Here is a 23,680-nt window from a genome sequence, read left to right as displayed (position 1 = left end):
TTGCTAATATAGTTTATTCTGATATCTGGTCATAATTTGAGTATTTATTCCTCCTTTTTTTCCGTGTAATTAATATGAAAGACGTGCTTACGCCACAGGATTTTTTTTTTGAAATATCATGAATTACTGATGTAGAACATCAGTAGGTTCCAAACATAGAAATCTAAATAACAAGACACTAGAAGTCGTAAGCGTGCGTGACCTTGTCGCCACTCAGGTGATTTGCACAACACCAGTGCATTCGTCACTGTTCAGTTGCTCTGGAGACGTATGAGTGTATACATGGTGTGTTTCAGCAATTCCCATTGCGGAAATTCTTCCACAAGTTGTAATTATACTTATAAAGGAATAATATTTCATCGGAAAATATTTTTTTTTAGAAATAATGCCGTTTTTCCTTAAAATTATAGAATATTTACAAGTATAACGAGCGTCACCATAGTAATCGAAATAACAATGAATGACACAGTCGACCATTCTTATTATCACGTTTGTTCGTATTGGAGCAAAAAGTCTCAATATACTTAGGGATGTTATTCTAAAATAAACCGTAAATTCGTGCGTTAGGATACATATTCAAAAGCTTAATTTAATAGATAAGTTAGTTTTCACTAAAATCAAGCTGTCCAATAAAAGGCATAGTTTACTTGTGTGTACTGTTTAGCTTTCGGTTTGAATGTGTTGATTTTGGCGACAGCGGTTTTCATACGAATTATGACATTTTAGCACTTCTATGTGTCTTGTTATTTAGATTTCTATGGTTCCAAACTACTAGTAATATAACACGAGATAATAATTATATAACTACGTAAAACGTTGGGTTAAATTTAATGTAATAAGATTTAACTACACACTGGTTTTGTACGTTACAACCTACAACAAAATCTGTTCAGTATTACCATCATTGTGAAGTTACTACAGTTTGAAAACTTTTTTCTAATTGCACACTCAATGTGAAATTATATTATCTACTGACCGTTTTATGTGAATGATTGCAATACAGATTAGTTTGGTACCAGTCACCCAGTTACACGTCACCCTGGATTCCGATGAGCACCGGCTGGATGTGTTGACACGTTGCTCGACGTGGTAGCGGACACCAGGCATGGTGTCGCGGACCCAGATCATGTGATGTCACGGTACCTAGGATATCGTGTTGCGTATCAACGAATGATACTCGATGCATGACGCTCGAAGCTCGACTCATGCGGTGCACGACGCGATGACATGGCGTTCGAAGCGGTCGCGGTGGTGAGAGCGGCAGCGCCATCCGTGCTGCGCAAGGTGAAGTTGCCGGCCTGCTGGCACTTGTCGACCTCGACACCTTACCTTTGGCACCAACCAAAGAGTGACACGTAGAATTACTGTTGGATACATTTTCCCATTGAAAACGTTCGAATGTAAAGTAGCCTCGTCCCGATGGCACACCTCCCATTTAAGGAATGTCAATTTCTCCTATTCAAAGGAAATCCATACCTCCTTTTAAAAGGAAATCGATACCTCCTATTTAAAGGAAGTCCAGACCTTCTATTTAAAGGAAATCAATACTCCTATTTAAAGGAAGTCAGTACCTCCTATTTAAAGGGCATCAATACCTCCTATTCAAAGGAAGTCCCTACCTCCTATTTAAAGGAAGTCATCTTTCTTTCTTTCTTTCATACCTCCTATTTATAGGGAATCAATACCTCCTATTCAAAGGAAGTCCCTACCTCCTATTTAAAGGAAGTCATCTTTCTTTATTTCTTTCATACCTCCTATTTATAGGGAATCAATACCTCCTATTCAAATATATATGAAAGGAAATCAATAATATGAAAAATTAAGAAACTCATTGAACAGATTTTTAGTACATTTGTTACGTACAAAAATGTGATTATTTCTTATTTACTTTAGTAGTAGAGTATAATAGATGGCACGACTGGCAGTCTCGTGCGGATACGTGCGGAGCCACTAACAACACATAACGCCGCAACGCTATCGTCCGCAGTGTCTCCGGCAAGAGAACCAGCTGCTGAAGCAGCGCGTGGAGCTGCTGGAGAAGGAGAACTCGGCGCTGGCGGAGCGGCTGGTGCGCGGGCAGGTGGACCGCGCGGAGGGCGCCGAGGAGACGTTCGCGCTGGCCCGCGAGCTGCAGGCGCTGCGCCGCGAGCACGTGGCCGTGCAGCAGCGGCTGGCGCTGGCGCAGGACGAGATCCGCTCGCTCGAGATGACCCTTGACGAGGTGTGCACCACCACATTCGTTCACTCATTCTCGATAAACTGTAACTCATTTCGAACCCCAAATTACTAATGTACAATTTTTTTTTCTTTATTTAAGGAGCTTAGTCGAGAGTCGATTATGTCGCTCCGTATGTCCTCAAAAACATTAAATTAGCTCTGATTTAAATACACATTGCCTAGCTTATATAGTTGTCTGGCATTATTCGACATCGGAAATGCCAGACAGCTATTACAAAATCCAACCTCAGTTAAATAGTCATCTGGTAGGCCTCTTTTTCCTTCAGTTTGGTTCCGGACACACTCCATCAAGACATGGTAAACATCCTCAACCACTCCACACTGTGTACAATTAATTCATTGTATTCAATTTACGCATAAGATATTTAAAATGATTCAATGGAACGTGAAAAGCAATCACAATTTCAGGTCTTTTAAAATCACATTTACAGATCCAAGGTCATCTTAAAGGTTCCGACTGCATGGTTCTATACCAGATACCATTCTCTCTAGATCTACGATCAAAGTAATCTTTCCACAAATTCTGAATCGTTCCTTGTAGGTATGGTAGATACTCTGTAAAGAAAGGTATAATATTCAAAACAATGCCGTCAGAAGCACCTAATCTCGCTAATTCATCCGCCTATTCATTTCGAACAGAAAAACTCGCGCCAAACAAATGAAGACACGCAGGGTGACGTGAAAGCAGAGGAGCTCGTTCGTTGCCTTCAGCGAGAGTTGGTGCGCGCGAGACTGCACGCGGCGGAGAGGGAGGCTGCGGAACGAGAGCTCACCGCGAGGATCACAGAGCTCGAGAGCGAAAACAAGATGCTCCGGAAACAGCGTGATGACAATGTGGCTCACTTGCAGGTAACTTCGAATGTTCCATTAAAAATAACCAGTGTTTGTAGCTGAAAATTATTGTTATCAAATTGACCAAACTTCTGAATTACTTTCCAAGGATTTATTCATGATAATTAATTTTAGTCTTATATGGGAGAATTATAGTATTGGAATATGTAAGTAGATTAAATCATTTCTCAGTTTTTGTATTAGTTGTATTCAATGTTCTCTTGAAAGTTATGGAGAATCAGCGTTTTACAAGATTATGTTTTATAATCTTCTTAATATACATACAGATATAAATCTCGTGTCACAATGTTTGTCCTCAATGGACTCCTAAACCACTTAACCGATTCGTATAGGAGCTACCAACGTTGACAAGAGAGAATTTTAGTATAGTTGGTTCTTTGATATGTATACTGTTTCTCTTCCTATTTCGGTTATAGTCCGGGCTGTCTGGCTGGCCGCAGTGGTTGCGTTTATTAGTGCGCATCTTATTTGCACAGGAAAATATCCGTAATTTAAAGTCATTTATTAACGCGTAATTTTTAATGTTCTGCCTTTAGATAGATCCATCAGACATAAATTTTTTATTGCAAGACGTTTTTTTCGTTGTTAAATAGCTGCCAGACGCAATTTTTTTATTTCAAAATCATTATAATGTCATCGAAATAAGTGAAATTCCATCAACATGAGTCCCCGTGAAGGATAAGTAATCACTATGTTACTTATAATATAAATAATATTCATTTTATTATTTACAATTTTTTACTTTTTAGCAACAATCTACCATGGTGCCTCCTTTTCCCAACAAACCTCAAATAGGACGTTAATGTAAACTTGATAAAAACCAAATATCATCAAATTCATATTAATACCCAAAAGTATAATAAATATGAAACCGTCTATTAAAAATATTAGTTTACTAATTATTCAATATAAGTATTAAAAAAGGATAATATCATATAAGTAATAAAGTTATTACTTACCTTTTAAGCGGACTCATGTTGATGTAATTTCACTTATTTCGATGACATTTTAATTATTTTGGAATAAAAAATTGCGTATAGCACCTATTTTAACAACGAAAAAAACGTCTTGCAATAAAAAAATTATGTCTGATGGATCTATCTAAAGGCAAAAGATTAAAAATTACGCGTTAATAAATGACTTTAAATTACGGATATTTTCCTGTGCGCACTAATAAACACAACCACTACCGCCAGCCAGACAGCCCGGACTCTAACCGAAATAGCAAGAGAAACAGTATATCAAAAACCCATATATCAAAAACATACTAAAATGACTTTTTTTAAAACGTTAATAGCTCCCGTACCAGATTATAATAAAATTCGCACACCATGTGCATTGTGCAGTTTGATCCAACTTGAGAGATAGGATAGTTTAAACATGTAGGTACCACGGGCGAAGCCGGGGCGGACCGCTAGTATAATATAAAAGTGTAAAACGCTCGTAGTAATTATACAATATTTTAATCCACTTTGATGTTACGTTAAATTTAACAGTCACAAGAACTATCAACAACAAAACAATCAAACATCATATAACTATATCATAAAATCTGTTCCGTTGCGACGAAATAGAAAGATAAACAAACAAACAAACACATTTTCACATTGATAATATCAATACGGTACATTAATAAAGATGGCTCTTCTAATGAACCTCTTATTTATAACGGTTAAAACAGTTCAACATTAAATATTTCAGCTAAGCAGCAATATAGGTGACTCGGATCGAGTGCGCGAGCTAGAGGAACAAGTTGCCGAATTAAAGGCTAAGGTTTTGTTTAAGTTTGAAAATCTTGTATATTATATAAAACTCATAGGTGACTGATATAGTGATCTATCAACGCACAGCCCAAACCACTGGACGTATCGGGCTGAAATTTGGCATGCAGGTAGATGTTAGGACGTAGGCATCCGCTAAGAAAGGAAGCTAGTAAAATATATTTACCGACCATTTCAATATGCCCTCAAAAATAGATGAAATACCCCCCCTATTTTACTTAATAATTTTGATAGATTTTTGGAATTAAACCTTAATTTGTAATTCAAATATTGAAGTATTAAGATGTTTAGTATTTAAATCGATTTTTATGTAATTAATAATTATTCTATATAAAACTAGCGGTCCGCCCCGGCTTCGCCCGTGGTACATATGAAAAATAGATGTTGGCCGATTCTCAGACTTACCCGATATGCACAGAAAATTTCATGAGAATCGGTCCACCCGTTTCGGAGGAGTATGCAGACTAACATTGTGACACGAGAATTTTATATATAAGATATATCTTATGTATAAAAATGTCATCAAAAGAACAAGCCGACTAACAGTCACTAACATTGACGCTTTGCTTGGTGCTACATCGAGTTATAATTTCCATTTTAAATCTAGGAGAAAATGATAGCAAATTTTAATTAAATGCATTTTTACTAATTATAAAAAACTAGCGACCCGCCCCGGCTTCGCACGGGTGCAATGCTGATACTAAATACACTACAGAAAAACTGTGAACGTTGTACATATATAAAAACACTAGCTTACCGCCCGCGGCTTCGCCCGCTTTGTCTAAAACCTAATAAATTATATACTAAAACCTTCCTCTTGAATCACTCTATCTATTAAAAAAAACCGCATCAAAATCCGTTGCGTAGTTTTAAAGATTTAAGCATACAAAGGGACATAAGGACATAGGGATATAGGGACAGAGAAAGCGACTTTGTTTTATACTATGTAGTGATGATAGCGGCCCGCTCCGGCTTCGCACGGGTATCTATATATATAAAACTCAAAGGTGACTGATATAGTGATCTATCAACGCACAGCCCAAACCACTGGACGTATCGGGCTGAAATTTGGCATGCAGGTAGATGTCATAACGTAGGCGTCCCCTAAGAAAGGATTTTAGAAAATTCATCCCCTAAAGGGGTAAAATAGGGGATAGAAGTTTGTATGATACTTTTTATTCCTTGGATGTATTTTCATGAAATTTTGCACGTAGATAGATCATAATATGACGAAGACGTTCTGTTAAGAATTTTTTTTTAAATTCATCCCCTAAAGGTGTAAAATAGGCAATAGAAATTTGTAGGAAACTTTTTATTCCTTTGATATATTTGCATGAAATTGGGCATGTAGATAGATCTTATGACGTAGGCGTCCGGTAAGAAAAGATTTTCGAAAATTCATACCTTAAATCTTCTTAATATATAAAACTCAAAAGTGATTATACAGGAAATCCCACGGGAACGGGAACTATGTGAGTTTTTCTATGAAAACGCGGGCGAAGCCGCGGGCGGAAAGCTAGTAAAATATATAGCCGGGCGGCCGCCCGGTACCGCCGCAAACGGTACTTCCCGCAATTATTAAATCTGTAATATCTTCAAAAATATTCACTTAAATCATACGGTGTAAAGGGCCATATAGATCTATATTAAATGAACAATGTATTCAAGGTATTTAATTGGTTAAGGATTAATGCTGTATTGGTTAAAATCGCTTCGAAAATTAGCCATTATTTGTCGTAAAAAGTAAATGACAAAAAAAAGTTATTGTGGGTTATCCATAAGAGATAGACATATACCACCACGGACTTTTCTGTAGACCTTTTCAATGTGTATAATACTTAGTACATTATTTTGATAAAACTCGTAGGGTTCAGCCTGCGTTTGCAATGTAAGCGGAATAAATGTAATTTTTTACGACATTACATTAGAAACCTCTAAAATAACAGTACTTCTCCACTATTTGATGGATGTTATTATACATATAAACCTTCCTCTTGAATCACTCTATCTATTAAAAAAAACCGCATCAAAATCCGTTCCGTAGTTTCAAAGATTTAAGCGTACAAAGGGACATAGGGACAGAGACAGCGACTTTGTTTTATACTATGTAGTGATTTACATAACCCTCTAAAGTTTACATACAAAAAATAATATTACATAAAAACGTGTCAATGTCATAGAGAAATGTAACCCGATATATGTAGCACCATTAAAAATATGCTTCATTAAAAACCATGTGTTCATTAATATTGTAAATTGTAATGTTGCGCTGCATATAAACTAAAATTGATTAAAAATAAGAAAACATAAAATTATCTTTAAATTATTATTCCAATAGATTCCAATTATAAGAAATCAGCGCATCATTATATGCACAGCGTCACTAATTGGCCTACCACATGGCTTTAACTAACAATGGACCAGGATTCTTCAATTAACTTATATTATGTAAACTAGGTTTCCGCCCGCAGCTTCGCCCGCGCAGTCAATGAAAAACCCGCATAGTTCCCGTTCCCGTGGGATTTCCGGGATTGCGTCATTTTCCCGGGATAAAAAGTAGCCTATGTCCTTTCTCGGGTATCAAAATATCTCCATATCAAATTTCATGAAAATTGGTTCAGTAGTTTAAGCGTGATTGAGTAACAGACAGACAGACAGACAGACAGAAGACAGAACTTTCGCATTTATATTATTAATTAGTATATTAGTATATTTGTATATTAGTATATTAGTATATTAGTATATTAGTATATTAGTATATTAGTATCTTATATATAAAATTCTCGTGTCACAATGTTAGTCTGCATACTCCTCCGAAACGGGTGGACCGATTCTCATGAAATTTTCTGTGCATATCGGGTAAGTCTGAGAATCGGCCAACATCTATTTTTCATATGTACCACGGGCGAAGCCGGGGCGGACAGCTAGTATTAGTATATTAGTATATTAGTATGGATAAAACTGTTACTTGTGTTTGTCTAAAATTGCCGTGTTATACACGCAGTGTCTTAACAACGTTCGTGCACTGCTCCTAGTCTCTTAATTTTCCTTGAAATTTCTTTTCTTTTTGTGTTGACATATTCATCATCAAAATATATTGATTTTGTACGGGCTCTACAACCCCGTATAGATTTATCTATTGGTGGAAAAGCAAGCAATAGTAACTACCGGCAAGACCATAATCATAATCTTATTTTGTTAAACTTCTCTATGTTATTACCAGTTATCACAATTTAATTTCGAAAACTCAATTAAAATTCAATAAGAGTCAGTTCCAGTCCAGTGTCCCACAATTCGCTTGAAAAATATATAAAATATGTAATGTATAAAATCCTCAGAATATAACAGAATCATAGTCATTATATCAACTTGAGAGATAGGATAGGTTTTATCCCGGAAATCCCACGGGAAAGGGAACTGTAGTGTATCTATGAAATAGATATATATATGTTACCGGAAATGTATAAAATCAAGGAATTGTATACAATTCCTAGGAAATGTGTACAATTCCGATACCATTTAGGAAATGTATAAAATATTGTTTAAAAAACTATTTAATGCATGCATATCCTAGGAAATGTATTATCTTCCTAGGAATTGTATACAATTCCAATATCGTATTAGGAAATGTGTAAAGTAAATGCTTTCTGTAATAAAACACGTTGTTATTTTTTTTATAATAGCTCTTATTGATACAATCGGGTAACAGTCATACCGTAAAATTGTAATAATATTAATTATTATGTTCATATTATTATCTTACTAATTAACATTTTAAAAATCAACTATCTAACTTTTAACGTAAATATCACAAAATCAACTTATATTTATTCTTATAAAATCAAATTTTCATTTGGCAAGTAATCAGTCCCCTCGTCCCGCTGTCCCCGCGTATATTTGGCGCAGTCGGATTGTATAATCCGCCGTATATATGCTCCTATTTCTGTGTAGTTTTAAAAAACACGAACCTAACCTAACCCACCCCCTTATCCAAACCAAAAATTTCTGATTACGAATTATCGGCATAGTTACTACAAAATGCCGACCGTTTGTAAACGGCCAGATTATATACAATTAGCCTGCGACATATCAATATCTTAAATGTTTTACATTTCCGATAGCTATTTAGGAAATATATAGATTTCCTAGGAAATGTGTATAAAATAATTTATTTCACACATTTCCGTGCGATTTTAGGAATTATATACATTTCCTAGGAATTGTATACAATGACGGATTACATACATTTCCGGTAACATATACACTGTCTCACGTACACCAGTGGTGGGGATAGCTCATAGCTGTCATAAGTTGTCATTAGTCAGTCGACTGCCGATGCCGGACTGGAATGGACGTGTGCCCGCACTATTGAGTGTAGTAGTGAGCCAGTGCAATTCTACATATATACGTACTGTAAGTCAGTACATGAACTATGCGGGGTTTTCTCTGAAAACGCGGGCGAAGCCGCGGGCGGAAAGCTAGTATTATATAATTTATAAACACTACAGGATTTAAAAGATATTTTTGGATTGATTTTCTGAAACGTCATTGTGTTTTACAAGATTTTAATAAGACGCTTGACCGTGTGCCTACGTTTAAAAAAAATACCCTCTTTACACGCCATTATAATTTTAAAGTTAGATGAAGACTTCAGTAATATTATATGAGATTGTTTTTTAATCCATACTAATATTATAAATGCGAAAGTAACTCTGTCTGTCTGTCTGTCTGTTACTCAATCACGCCTTAACTACTGAACCAATTTGCATGAAATTTGGTATAGAGATATTTTGACACCCGAGAAAGGACATGGGCTACTTTTTACCCCAGGAAATAGGATAGGTTTTATCCTGGAAATCCCACGGAAACGGGAACTATGCGGGTTTTTCTTTGACTGCGCGGGCGAAGCTGCGGGTGGAAAGCTAGTATATCCTATTTATACTTAAAACTGTATTACATATTTATCTATCGATAAACAATGTACCATATAAAAAACTATCCTTAGGTACAAGATCAAGTAGTAAAAGTAACGTTTAAATTTTCAAGTGAATTAATTTAATCAAACAATAGTTATTATTCTTCGATCGATTAAATCTTTCTTCGATAGATTTGATATGCATAGGATTAGCAGTAGTTACTCGTAATATGAAAAAAAATTGCATAAAGCAATATGAAAATATGAACATACTAGTGGTCCGCCCCGGCTTCGCCCGTGGTATAACATGTTTAAACTATCCTATCTCTCAAGTTGGATCGAACTGCACATGGTGTGCGAATTTTATTATAATCGGTTAAGTGGTTTAGGAGTCCATTGAGGACAAACATTGTGACACGAGATTTATATATATTAAGATAATGAAAATAAAGGAAGATCGCAATTCGTTCTCAGAATCGAGATTAGGTTCTTTGTTAGTATGTAGATACCTAACCAATATCATAGATAAGTTCAAGCCAAATCCGATTTACGGCGCTGCAGGTTACGGCGCTGAAAAAATTAAGATTAATCTTTTTACTACGTATTTTTCCAGGATAAAAAGTATTCCATTTTATGCCCAGGATAATAAGGTATAATTATACCAAGTTTCATCGAATTCGAACCGTTAGTTTTCATGTGATGCCTGAATATACAGACAGACAGACAAAATTTTTTTTAATCACATATTTGGGTTTGGTATCGATCCAGTAACACCCCCTGCTATTTATTTTTTCAATATTTTCAATGTACAGAATTGACCCTTCTACAGGTCAGGAATAGTTTTAGAATTTCCAGACCAGTCTGAACTAGTTCTTAATTATAAAAGCCGGTAGTCTGTGAATTTATCCGTCCTAAAATTTTAATGAAACAGCATAATATACGTACATCTAGACAGACATTCTAATCAAACATCAAGTAGGTACCAAGTAATACAGTATATGACCCGAGTTAATTAAATGCGTCGATTAACAAACTAGCTTTTCTCCCGCGACAATTTCCTCTATTCTAATCTGGACACAAAATTCATTCATACATATTTCACCCGCATTGCTCCGCCTTCATCGATAAATGGGCTATGTAACACCGAAATAATTTTTCAAATCGCACCAGCAGTTCTTGCGATTAGCGCGTTCAAACAAACTAACTCTTCAGCTTTATAATATTAGCACAGTATTACAATATCTATATTGTAATACTGTGATATTAGTAAGTATAAATCATATTTTCTTACAGCTCGAGCCAAGGACACCACGAGAGAGAGTGGTGAAAATTATGATTCCATCACCTCTCCTGCTGAGGCACCCAAATATACCGAAGGGCTTTTATTCAAAGCAAACAAAATACTATGCAAAAGGGTAAATTATGTTTTGGCTTTAGAAATAGCTTAGCTTAAGAAATATTGAATTTGTTAATTCAATATTTCTTAAGCTGTTCTCCTCTTCCTGTTTTTTTATTAAGCTACTTAAGACGATACACAAAAAAAAATCCACTGCTTGGTGGGCGGAGTCTAATAGCTCGCTAATCGCTATCGCGAACGCGGGTGTGCGCGAAGTCATTCTTGCAAACTCGCCGCGCTGCCGCTGGCCGACTCGGGACAAACATGTATGGAGTCGTCATACAGCTATAATATTGTTATTTATTATTTATTTATTTATTACACTTTATTGTAATACAATCAATAAATAATAAGAAACAATAAAAATAAAATATGGTTCTAGAAAGATGTAGTACAATTGGCGGCCTTATCACTAAGCAGTGATCTCTGCCAGGCAACCAAGCGAAAAAAAAGCGAAATATTTAGTAAATGAAATTTTGGAAGTAGAATTAGAATTTAAATAACATGAAAATAAAAAAGTAAGTATGATACTTACACAAAAAGTACATTATATGCACATAAATAACTATACATACATGTATAATAACTATACTATAAATAACCCTACATAATATATACAATAATATATTATAATAGAAAAATAAATAAATAATTAATGATAATACATACATAAAGCTACATAAAGTATATAAAATATATTCTATACTAATAAATGTAAATGCATATATAATAAAGATACTATTCCGAATTAAAGGCTGATAAGAAGAAATGTTTCCGAACAAGGTTTTTAAATGAGGATAAAGAGGGAGCAAGTCTGATCTTTAGTGGTAAGGAGTTCCATAGACTAACAGCAGAGGCAGTAAAAGAATCAGCATAGAAGTTTGTGTGTCGAGATGGAGTACTCAAAATAAGTCTGTCAACGGATCGGAGAGAGTAGTTTTCACAGTGTAGAAATGAAAAGTTATTCTTAAGGTAGGAAGGAGTGATGGGATCAAAAAGGATACGGTATAATAATTGAAGGTAGTGGAGATTACGTCGCAGTGTTATATATTTAATTGTTGATTTATTGGTTTTATTTTCTTGCTTATAAACAAATAATCTTCTTTTTAACAATTACTTAGACACTATTAATAATTATTATTATTTCGTAATTTATTACAAAATAATATAGGCTATAAATAATCTTTAAAATAGCAAAAAATATTGTTACTCTGAAAAAATGAAATGGTACTCAATAACGCGGACTACTGAATTGATTTAGATAGAATTTGATGCTGACGTAGATATTGCATCATGCCCAGAAATGAAAGGTACTATTTCTGAAAGAAGTTATAAACCCTAATTCTTCTCAGTCAAAGTCAAGAGTGGAAGATATCACTAATACAGTAAAACTGATGCGAAACTTTGGATGTTTATTTGTATATTTGTTTGTTAGTTGTTACTCAATCACGTCAAGACTACATTACCAATTTTGATGAAATATAGCTAATTGCCTGGATACAATACACATAGGATACTTTTTATCCGGTCTGAACACTTCTGTGGGATGAAACAGGATTCACGATATAACCTAATTCCACGCGGGCAAAGCCGCGGTCGGAATGATATTTTTTTAAATAAAAAAATTGTTAAAAAAAAAACACAAAATATATTCACGCAAGTATTTATTTTTTGCACTCTATTATAATTGTAATTATTCATTACAAATAATCAAAATAAAATATCCAGAACAAAGTTAGGCCCTGGTAGGGTAGGTAGGCAGGTACAGCAATGTGAGACGAACACTGGCTTATTTCTACCAATAATAATGTATTATAAACATTAATTAATTAAGTTTACTTTCTAACAACAAAAATACATAATATGAGCTAATGTGAAAACGAATCAACCAATCATCCCACAAGCCCACAACAATGAAATGTGCACACAAATATTCATCCAAATCGGTTCATGTGATTAGGAGGAGTGACTGCAGCGCCATCTTCCGGGCCCAATTGTGTTTCCAGATCACCCAGGAACTCAATTTAATATACACAAAATTTTTCGAAATGAAAACTTTCACATTACTATGTAAATATGAATATAAACCTGTTTTAGTACTAAGAAATTTCCCGCACAGGTGTAGTAAGCATAAATGAAATAAATATCAACATCAAATTCTTACAACATACGTATCTATTTTTTTTTAATACTACTCCAATGAGCTCCTGTTCCATATTACGTCTACCATACTTCCACTAAGTTCACCATGATTTTTTATTTCTTTGCACTTTGTTGCTTTTTGCTAAAAATGGAATCATGCGATAAAACCAGTAGAGCGTTGATAACATAAATTTTTGACTAATGAAGGTACTTACGAAGGAGTGGGTTCACATTGTGTACAATCAATGGGTTTATTTTCCTTCTGGATTCCGGATTTCTGAAAAGATTATCTATGCTATAAATGAAAAAATCTTACACATTCGTTATGTACTTAAAACAGGGGTACATATCAAACATCGTCTGTAATACAAATATCATCAAATTTAAAATAAAACCAACTTACTTCATTAATTTGTTCCAATTGTAAGCATTCTTTTTCCTCCAACCTTTATGTTTCTTCTTATTTTCTTTATTGTCCCATTTTGTCTTATCGTGTTGTCACCCTTTGTTACAATTGCGCGACTCGATGACAAGCGACACAAGTTCCCCGTGCAGCGATCGGGGTAGGTACAGGACGGCTCACGCTAGATTGGCTGGTCGCGCGCTAATTTCAAGTATTTCTTGTTTATTTCAAAATTCCAACTCGGTACACGTATAGGTTGTATATTTTATAGTTAATATCCAAAAAGTCGTAACTTTACGTTTGTTATTTTGAAGATGCCAGAGATTTAAAAAAAATAACAATGAGAACTTTGTATTTTTTTTCTATCAAGAAAATATCATGGAATCATGTTTCTAAAACGGTACATGTATTGTGTTACTATTGAACCACAGACTAATAATAATATACTACGTAATTGAACTTTCTTATCAAGAATTTTCATCACGACAACTTTAATAATATAAAAATTACGAAGGTTTAAAAAGGGCCGTAAATGTTAGAAAAATTAATTCATCACCTTAAACAATTGAGTAAAAGTATAATTTCATAGATAACACGTTGAGAAGTTCCCTGTATTGCCTATAAATATATGTATATCTTTACAGTACTCCAAAATTAATAATGCGCATGCAGATCTTCGCCAATTATCGTATTTCCAGAAACACCCGAATCACCCCGAATCATCGAATCGTAAGTGCCCTAAACAATGCACTTGCATCTTGCACCTTGTTCGAAAGAAATAGGAGTCAATTCAGAGTCATACACAATCGAAAACAAAAAGCGGTAGGTGACGGTAGCCTGTCAGTCAAAAAATTCAAAAATCCGTCAGTCGTCTTTATTTATTAGTGGTTACCGCACCACTGTGTTTCATTAGATTAAAAAAAATTCCCTGTGCTGTTTATTGTATTTATCGATCAAGGGATGTATTTTTAATGTAAGAGTAGAACACCCACGTGTCAATTTCTTATACTTTATTTTAAAAAAAATGACAAACTTTAGGTGAATTTTTCATGAAAAATATTGAAATGTATTCTGAAATCGTAACTGTCTAAGATATTTATTTTAAATAAATATAGACTTATAAAGCATCTTTGGGCGCATATTATCCAGTTTTTATTTTTTGAAAACTACCTCCGAATACCGAGAAATATATTTTTTTCAGATTTTCGTTTTTATTTTTTTTCTCCCTAAAAACGCAAAAGTGCGGCTTGTCACTAGCATAGAATTATTGCTCGTAATAAGGCCTATCACTCATAAAAAAACCACGCCGCACTATTGCGGTTTTTAGAAGGAATCCAATTTCTAAACATAGTGTAAGGGTTGTCAATAAATTTTACCATCATTCTTTTTATTTTGTTTTGTACTATATTTTTTACCATATTACAATAAATGAGATATTTAGGCAGGAAATCTAATGACCTGCTTGGGGAACCTTTTTTTAATTTTTTTTATTTATACTAATTTTTTTTAAATAAATAAATATTATAGGACATTATTACAATTAATATATAAATTCGGGCTTGCGATGTGATAAGTATGTAAGTTATATCTCTTTTTATTCCTTGTATATCCACACTTAGAAAAAAAAAACTGGTTTGACCTTTTGGCGACAACCCTATATTGTGTTTTTTGACCTTTTTGAAAATAGCGTATTATTCCCAAAAACCGCAATAGTGCGGCGTGGTTTTTTTATGAGTGATAGGCCTTATTACGAGCAATAATTCTATGCTAGTGACAAGCCGCACTTTTGCGTTTTTAGGGAGAAAAAAAATAAAAACGAAAATCTGAAAAAAATATATTTCTCGGTATTCGGAGGTAGTTTTCAAAAAATAAAAACTGGATAATATGCGCCCAAAGATGCTTTATAAGTCTATATTTATTTAAAATAAATATCTTAGACAGTTACTATTTCAGAATACATTTCAATATTTTTCATGAAAAATTCACCTAAAGTTTGTCATTTTTTTAAAAATAAAGTATAAGAATTTGACACGTGGGTGTTCTACTCTTACATTATAAATACATCCCTTGATCGATAAATACAATAAACAGCACAGGGAAATTTTTTTGATCTAATGAAACACAGTGCGCACGTATTATCTCTGTATGGAATTATATAGAGCTGCTGTTACATAGCCTTCGTAGTTTTGTTTCAAAGTTGAATTTTCCGATAAAATGATTATTTACACAGGTAGCAGATAGCAGTGGGGAAAGTGAAAGTTAATAAGAGCATAATGAAAGTTCTGATCATTCTACGATATCAGAAATAGAGATAATCCCTGATTCTGTAAATCCTTTGGACTGAGATTTTTATGATTAGATTTCTACAATTTAAATGTAAACCAGTGATTGAAAATATTTTTTTAAATATAAACTTTGTCTTATTTTAACCTTCCATGCATCCATCATCACGCCAGCTTCAGTAAGACACTTTAATAGTTCTAAGTATAGAATTTTCCAAGTAAATCAATACAACAAATATATATTCGCAATCGTGTGGCTTATCCTCGCTATTAATTTACATTGAATTATCGAAACAAATTTCGTTACTTATCTCTTTTACCATAAAATCACAATAAAACTCATAATTCTAATAAACTATGCACGAAGAAAATACATTTAACCACTCTATATACATATCGTCTTCGGAAGCTCGGGGAATATGACAGTTGCCGAACAGTGACGAATTTTTCTATGCGCATTATCAGTTTGGGAGTACTGTACTCAATTGTTTAATTTTATTGATTTTTATTTATTCACTTTTTATATTTGCCTATTAATTTGCACGGATTTTTATTTTTACGGATTTTTTATCGATACACATCATCATCATCATCACTACATATAAAACAAAGTCGCTTTCTCTGTCCCTATGTCCCTTTGTACGCTTAAATCTTTGAAACTACGCAACGGATTTTGATGCGGTTTTTTTAAATAGATAGAGTGATTCAAGAGGAAGGTTTATATGTATAATAACATCCAATATATAGTGGAAAAGTACTGTTATTTTTGAGGTTTCTAATGTGATGTCGTAAAAAATTACATTTTTTCCGCTTACATTGCAAACGCAGGCTGAACCCTACGAGTTTTATCAAAATAATGTACTAACATTGCAAACGCAGGCTGAACCCTACGAGTTTTATCAAAATAATATTATACACATTGAAAAGGTCTACAGAAAAGTCCGCGATGGTATATGTCTATCTCTCATGGAAAACCCACAATAACTTTTTTTTGTCATTTACTTTTTACGACAAATAATGGCTAATTTTCGAAGCATTAATCCTTAACGAATTAAATACCTTGAATACATTGTTCATTTAATATAGATCTATATGGCCCTTTACACCGTATGATTTAAGTGAATATTTTCGAAGATATTAAATATTTAAAAATTGCGGGACGTAGCGTTTGCGGCGGTACCGGCCGGCTGCCATTGCACCCATGCGAAGCCGGGGCGAGTCGCTAGTTATGTATAAAAGTAATAAGAAGTAAAGAAAAATAATTGCGATTGTCTTATATCTGAGTAATCCATTTTTAAATCATAAACATTTAAATGTGTTGTGTGTTGCCTAGTTTTTATAATATAAGCTAGTTTGAGCCAAGATGGCGTTATATGTTTTCCAACAACGTAATATGAGCTAGTCTTATGCGCTAATTTCTGTGTGCACCTATAACAACGTATACATACTTATCACGTAGTAACGTACATACATATACAGGTAAATTAGCTTGGAGAAATTTTTGCATATGTAGTGGTGTGTATGTCGTGGTCATATCGTAGATTTGATCATTTCATGATATGAGTGGCCATTTCACGAAATGGTCGCATATCGTGAAATGGCCAACATAGTTTAATCAGATCGTTAAATCGTCAACGTTTCACGATTTGGTCATCCACATTTGGCCAGATCGTATAAAATATAAAGAGTCCATAAAATATTAAAAAAATTCAGAATAACTATATTCTAAAAACTTGTTTAATGTCATTAAAGTTAGTGCCGCGGCAGCGGCCGGCGAATGCCAGAAGCGAATCGTTTTTGCAATAGAAAACAGTTAGGTTAGGTTAGGTTAGACTTTGATAAACAACGCACGAGCCGAGCGAGCAAAGCGAGCGTGCCGCGGCAGCGGCCGGCGAGTGCCAGAAGCGGATCGCTTTTTAAAAAACAAACAATTATAATAATATAGTAGTAGTTTCTTAAATTATTTTACCTATTTAAGTCGCATTTTTTCTTAAATACATATAAGATATCCACATTTTCCATAGTACTCGTACCTCTTCGTCGTAAATTCTTTGCTATGACTTTCTTCATAATATTGTTATTAAACGAATTATGAAGTTTTTAACTGCGAATAATTTAATTTTCGCCAGCGGCCGCCATCTTATCACATAAACACAGAGCTTGCAGCGCCTCTACCAACGATTAATGTAACTATTTTACGATATGATCAAATAATTTTGATCATTTCATGAAAAAACCGTGCGTTAATAATTGGCCATATCGTGAAACGATTTCTTATCATTAATCTGCCCAAACCACATCATGATGTGGCCAAACTAAATTGGCCATTTCACGATATGCGACCATTTCGTGAAATGGCCACTCATATCATGAAATGATCAAATCTACGATATGACCACGACATGTATATTACTCAGATCTTAGAGCGCGTTTCCACTATATCGTTCTGGCCTATACAAAAATGTTTCGATATCCTAACATTAATTTTACATTATTTTTACTATTTAATTTTATACTTATTCCTAGCAACACTTTTGTTTTCAATAAAAACAAGGTTTTATTTGAAAGAATATGGTTTTGACTTTATAAAAAAAAATATATCATTCAATTTCACGTCCTTGAGCAAACGACAAGACGACTACCGTGAAACAATAAAATATCGTGTCCATAATAATTTGTTTCATAATTAATATTTGACCATAATAATTACGAAACAAAACAAATAAATAAATCGTCACTTGATAGTGGAAAGTGGAAACACGCACAAAACCAGAATAAACCAGTTTACGCTGTCCGCAGGTGCCACGTGCAGTCGTTTGGTACCGTTAGAACATAAAGCACACATTTCATTCAAAAATTATAATTATTACGTATAGACCGGGAGATATTGACACAAAATTTCGAGTCATTTGTAACAGGATGGCGGTTCTACAGGGGTCTTAGTACGCAATGACAAAAAGAAAAACGATGGTGTGAACACTGGTACCGGCGGCTTAGTCGCGTGGGCGTTAGTCGAACTCGTCGGAAAAATAGCGAAGTCAAACAATTTGTAACACAAAAATTTTAGAATTTACCGATAGCCCATAAAAAAGAAGTAGGCGGTAGTGTCATGCCATACTTTTCCGGTGTGACTTACAGCCCGCCATACCGACGCGAATGTGTTGATTTAAAAAAAACAATTCAACCATTTGTACCAGGCTAACTTTTGCACAGGTAACCATCGTCGTGCAGCCATTTACGAAAATCGCCATGCCATACTTTTCGGACGATTCCAAATGGTCGCCATACCGCCGAAAATCTGTATCAAATCAAATTTTTTTTTTCAATTCAGAGGAGAAACACATATAGTTTAATTTTTTCAATTCAGAGGAGAAACACATATAGTTTAATTTAAAATCCCTTATATATATAAAATAAAAACTAAAAATAAAATGTTGTTTTATTTTATTTGCTGACCATACACTACTACAAACGCAAAAATTTCTCCAAGCTAATTTACCTGTACGATTACTTACATACGCAGTACGCACGCATACGTGTACGTACGTACGTATACGTTGTAGCGTACAAAAGAACGTACTAATCGTTTACAATGTACACAATTCCAGGTCAAGAGACTAGAAGCGTAGAAGGCGCGCGCACTCGGTCTCACGCTCACGAGGAGCGAGTCACTGGACGAGGACCTGGAGGAGGACGACAAACTGAAGCTCGTGCTGCGGAGGGAATCCTCCGCCTCCCTCCACTCTAACAAGACGTAGCGATATCTTTCTTTCAATTATAGATTTGTACGGAGTCGGATCGTGAAAACGACATAGACTGACATAACGTTTAGTGTGTTGATATTGACTTTTTGTAACTAACTGTATTTGGAATCGTATCTTCTACTATCTATTATATATTTTTTATATTATATATCTTATTTTTAATGCACAGATAATACATAGTATGGGTGGAACCAGAGTGGTGATTCTAGAGTGATTTGTAATACACGACCTTATAAATACTAATATTTCGGGTGGTTTCAATCTATTCAGCAAGGAGACAATCTTTTTTCTTTTTCAACTCTTTTGTGTATGTAATCTTCATCTTATAATCTTATTTTCTGTATATTTGTTTACACCTCGATCTCGTGTTTTCTAGCTTTTTCATTAACTATTCCACGGCTAGTTCCATCCATTTAATGCCAACTGTATTTTATTTCATTTAACTACAATGACATAAGGAATTGGAAATATTCACATTTATCATACTTCATTCGTGTGGTTTTGACATTCGCAATAAGATACAAGATTCATCATCTATAACTCATTGTTTCGCATTAATTGCGTCTTTTTAACGACTAGGCCCCGTAAGTTGGTCCCGTTCGCACAGAATTTACTACAACGATATACCGCGTGGATGCCTTTTACATTACATATTATGACGATAATTATTCAATATAAACTAAATTAGACAATTAGACATTATTTTATATGACTCCTCTAGAGGTTTTATAGCGTATTTTTAACTTTCTTTAATTTATTGACATGACTATTTTAATTATAATGACAGATTTATACACTTACGAACTAAAAATAATTTTATTATTGCGACTTAGCTAGAGTGGGACGCCGCGGCCTCGTACGGATAAATATCTAAATATGCGCAGTAGGTCGGTAGTTCATTAGGATTTATCTCTGTCAAGAGCGTCTCGATGCCAATCAAATAGTTAGGGTTCAACGAATTTACGTATTTAGTGTTTTGCGTTTCCTCGCCTTTGTGTGGTTTGTACCGAGCCGGGGGCGCGGATCACTATATGCCAAACTAAATAACCTTTGATCTCAAATACATTATATTTTTTCAAATCTTCTGATACATTCCATTTTATTCTTAACTAGCGGTCCACCCCGGCTTCGCCCGTGGTACATATTTACGTTTTCTCTACATAAGAACCATCCTCGTACTTCAAGGAATATAATAAAAAAAGAATTATTGAAATCGGTTCAGCCGTTCTCGAGTTATGCGCTTACCAACACATTTTGCGATTCATTTTTATATATAAGAGATTAGGCTTACGCTTGTTACTGGAGCAATCCATACTAATATTATAAATGCGAAAGTAACTCTGTCTGTCTGTTACTCAATCACGCCTGAACTACTGAACCAATATGCATGAAATTTGGTATAGTTATATTTTGATACCCGAGAAAGGACATAGGATAGGTTTTATCCCGGAAATCCTACGGGAACGGGTTTTTCTCTGAAAACGCGGGCGAAGCCGCTGGCGGAAAACTAGTAATTTATATAAGGAGCTTAAAATCACTTCTAAAGACATCACTTCTTTGGCACTAAATGTATATACAAGCATGTGATGCGCAAATAAATGAACGAGTCATAAGTGGCGCGAGTGCGAGCGAGAAACTATAGTCGGAAATTATGATACCTTCATTTATTGGCACGAATTTATAAGTGAGATAAAGAAACGTCAATTCGGAGTACCGGCACACAATCTCAATAAGGCTTAATAATATTTATTCAATGTATTTCACGAAATTAGTTGATTAGACTTTAGATTAGATTAAGAATGTGCGCGTTGAGCTCTCGGAGAATTTATTGTATGTTATGTGTGTTTGTGTTGTTTTATTATGCTTACCGACTCAAATGTTATTCGCATTGGAGAACAGTATTTATTCCAGCTACTACAGTATTTGTTAATGAACTTAATATTATGTGATCATTGAGTTGGCGAGCTGCAGTGCAATGGTTTATATTTACATAAGTTTTTTTCCCCTTTATTTAACTGGTTTTATCGCGAGACCTAACAGTCAATTAATTATTATCAAACAAGTCAATTAGAATAAGAAACAATATATATTATATTAAATTTCATAACTGTATCGATGCATTATTTTTAGGCGCCAGTTAAAATGTTTTAAATCCTACTTATTTGCTTTCCTGTATATTTATTATACTGTATAGTGTATATGTTACTGTGGTTGTTCAAAATGTAGTGCATGTTAAGATACTCTGATATTAACATTCACCAACATAAAAAATAAAGTTAACTAGTTATATTTATTAATTTTCAATAAACATCTTTGACTTATATTACAGTATTTTTTAAATTATATATTACTTGAAAATGGCTAGATTTTGGGTTTTGTTAGAACTATGAACCGCAAAACGCACGAACCGAGCGTGCCGCGTTCGTGGCCAGCGAGTGCCAAAAACAAAATCGCTATAATATTCACTTGGACATTCACAGTAATATAATATAATAATTATGTACCCCTCACGCACAGCGGCTTAAATGTTTTGTATAACTGCAAATAAAGTTTAATATATCGTTAGTTTTGTTTTTATTAAGTTGAATTTTATTTTTGTTAAAGGAATTTGAGCAGCTATAAAATATTAATTATTTTGTTCAATGATAAAAAAGCTATTAATATATTAATTGACACATTATTTAAAATTATTTGACCTGTGCAAAAGTTTAATTTGTTATAATATGTATAATGACTTAATAAACTTTTTTTTAATAATATACTTATTGTTTTGCTCAGCACGCCTACAAATTATATTTTCCCCATGGACCTATAAAAAAAAGACGGACGGAATATCGTCTAAACATTGAGTCAAGCCTAGTAATGGCGGCGATGCATCCATGTGTGTGTGCCAGATTGATTGCCAGATGCAGTAAAATATTACCCTACACTAGTATTTTTATTTTTCAATTTTTTTGTACATTTTATATTGAGTACTCTAACTCTAACTATAAGAACCTATGCATAAATACAATTACTATTTAGCTTTGACGAATCAACAACTGGACGCGAAACCAAAGGAAAATGTATGAAAACTTGTTCAACCAATATTGGGGGGAGGAGAGGTAATGTCAGTTTATAACCAAACAAATAGGAAACATGCTTCATTCGATTTCAGTAAACATATATGTACTTTGAAATATAAAAAAAAAACCCCGACTTTTGGGAGAATGAAATTTTTTAATAATGGCAATAGCTGTCCTGACGACAATGGCGGCTGTATTTTTTCTATAAATTTTGCCGTAATCATTTTAACGACGTGTGTGAAAATGCCACCTGCTTTATCAAAACGCCAAAAAATGGGAATTCTTCTGATATTGTCAGCAGCAGAAGAGAATAAAAGAAAAAGGAAGAGGTTTTGAATGAAAAAAATTTATCATAAACGTATATAATAATTTTTTCATCCAAATATGTAATGGGTACTAGATTTTGTAAAGCATTGATTCTTTTTTGTTTTTGCATATAATCGACGCTGGAAACATTCCATAAACATTTGTGCAACTTATATTTTTCAATAAACCTCGTAATCGTTTCACGATCCATTTGTTGACACATGCTATTTGCGTGAAAGATAAGCTCATAATGCTAATCTGCTGTACAGCGAGCCTATTCACGATCGAGCACGCACGATGCAGGACCACTCTGACGTACGTCCGCGCTATTCACTGTCCATCTGCACGACGTTGGCGGTGGTGGGGGTGCTCGCTGGACGAAAAATTGGTCGTGCACATCCAGCAACATAATAATAATAATTATTGACGTACGTCAATACTATTCACTGTCGTTTTGCGTCGTGCATCGTGTATGACCTTGGCGGAACGTACAGCAAGATGGACCGTGAATAAGGCGCTTCAGTAGGATACATCCA

The 23,680-nt window shown here is 34.3% G+C and overlaps 1 protein-coding gene and 1 long non-coding RNA gene across 2 annotated transcripts; one reads left to right on the top strand and one right to left on the bottom strand.

Moving 5' to 3' along the window:
* Nucleotides 1-1,227: 1,227 nt before the first annotated feature.
* Nucleotides 1,228-19,885, top strand: LOC149910868 (ecotropic viral integration site 5 ortholog-like). Its single transcript, XM_090106849.1, has 5 exons — nucleotides 1,228-1,284; nucleotides 1,988-2,221; nucleotides 2,878-3,087; nucleotides 11,080-11,201; nucleotides 19,618-19,885. The coding sequence occupies exons 1-5, from the start codon at nucleotides 1,228-1,230 to the stop codon at nucleotides 19,628-19,630; spliced, it is 636 nt and encodes a 211-aa protein (XP_089962975.1). The 3' UTR covers nucleotides 19,631-19,885.
* LOC149910869 (uncharacterized) lies at nucleotides 13,369-13,846 on the bottom strand. Its single transcript, XR_016457321.1, has 3 exons — nucleotides 13,728-13,846; nucleotides 13,540-13,601; nucleotides 13,369-13,466 (listed from the first exon to the last, which is right to left on the bottom strand). It is a non-coding gene; the product is annotated as an uncharacterized LOC149910869 (long non-coding RNA).
* Nucleotides 19,886-23,680: the final 3,795 nt, after the last annotated feature.

The sequence above is a fragment of the Colias eurytheme genome, chromosome 1, assembly GCF_061535395.1.
Source record: "Colias eurytheme isolate Ceu_HAF_F1 chromosome 1, ilColEury1 Martin Lab GWU primary, whole genome shotgun sequence".
NCBI classification, from domain to species: domain Eukaryota; kingdom Metazoa; phylum Arthropoda; class Insecta; order Lepidoptera; family Pieridae; genus Colias; species Colias eurytheme.
Note: the sequence above shows the minus strand (reverse complement) of the source record. Positions and strands in the feature narration are given on the sequence as shown.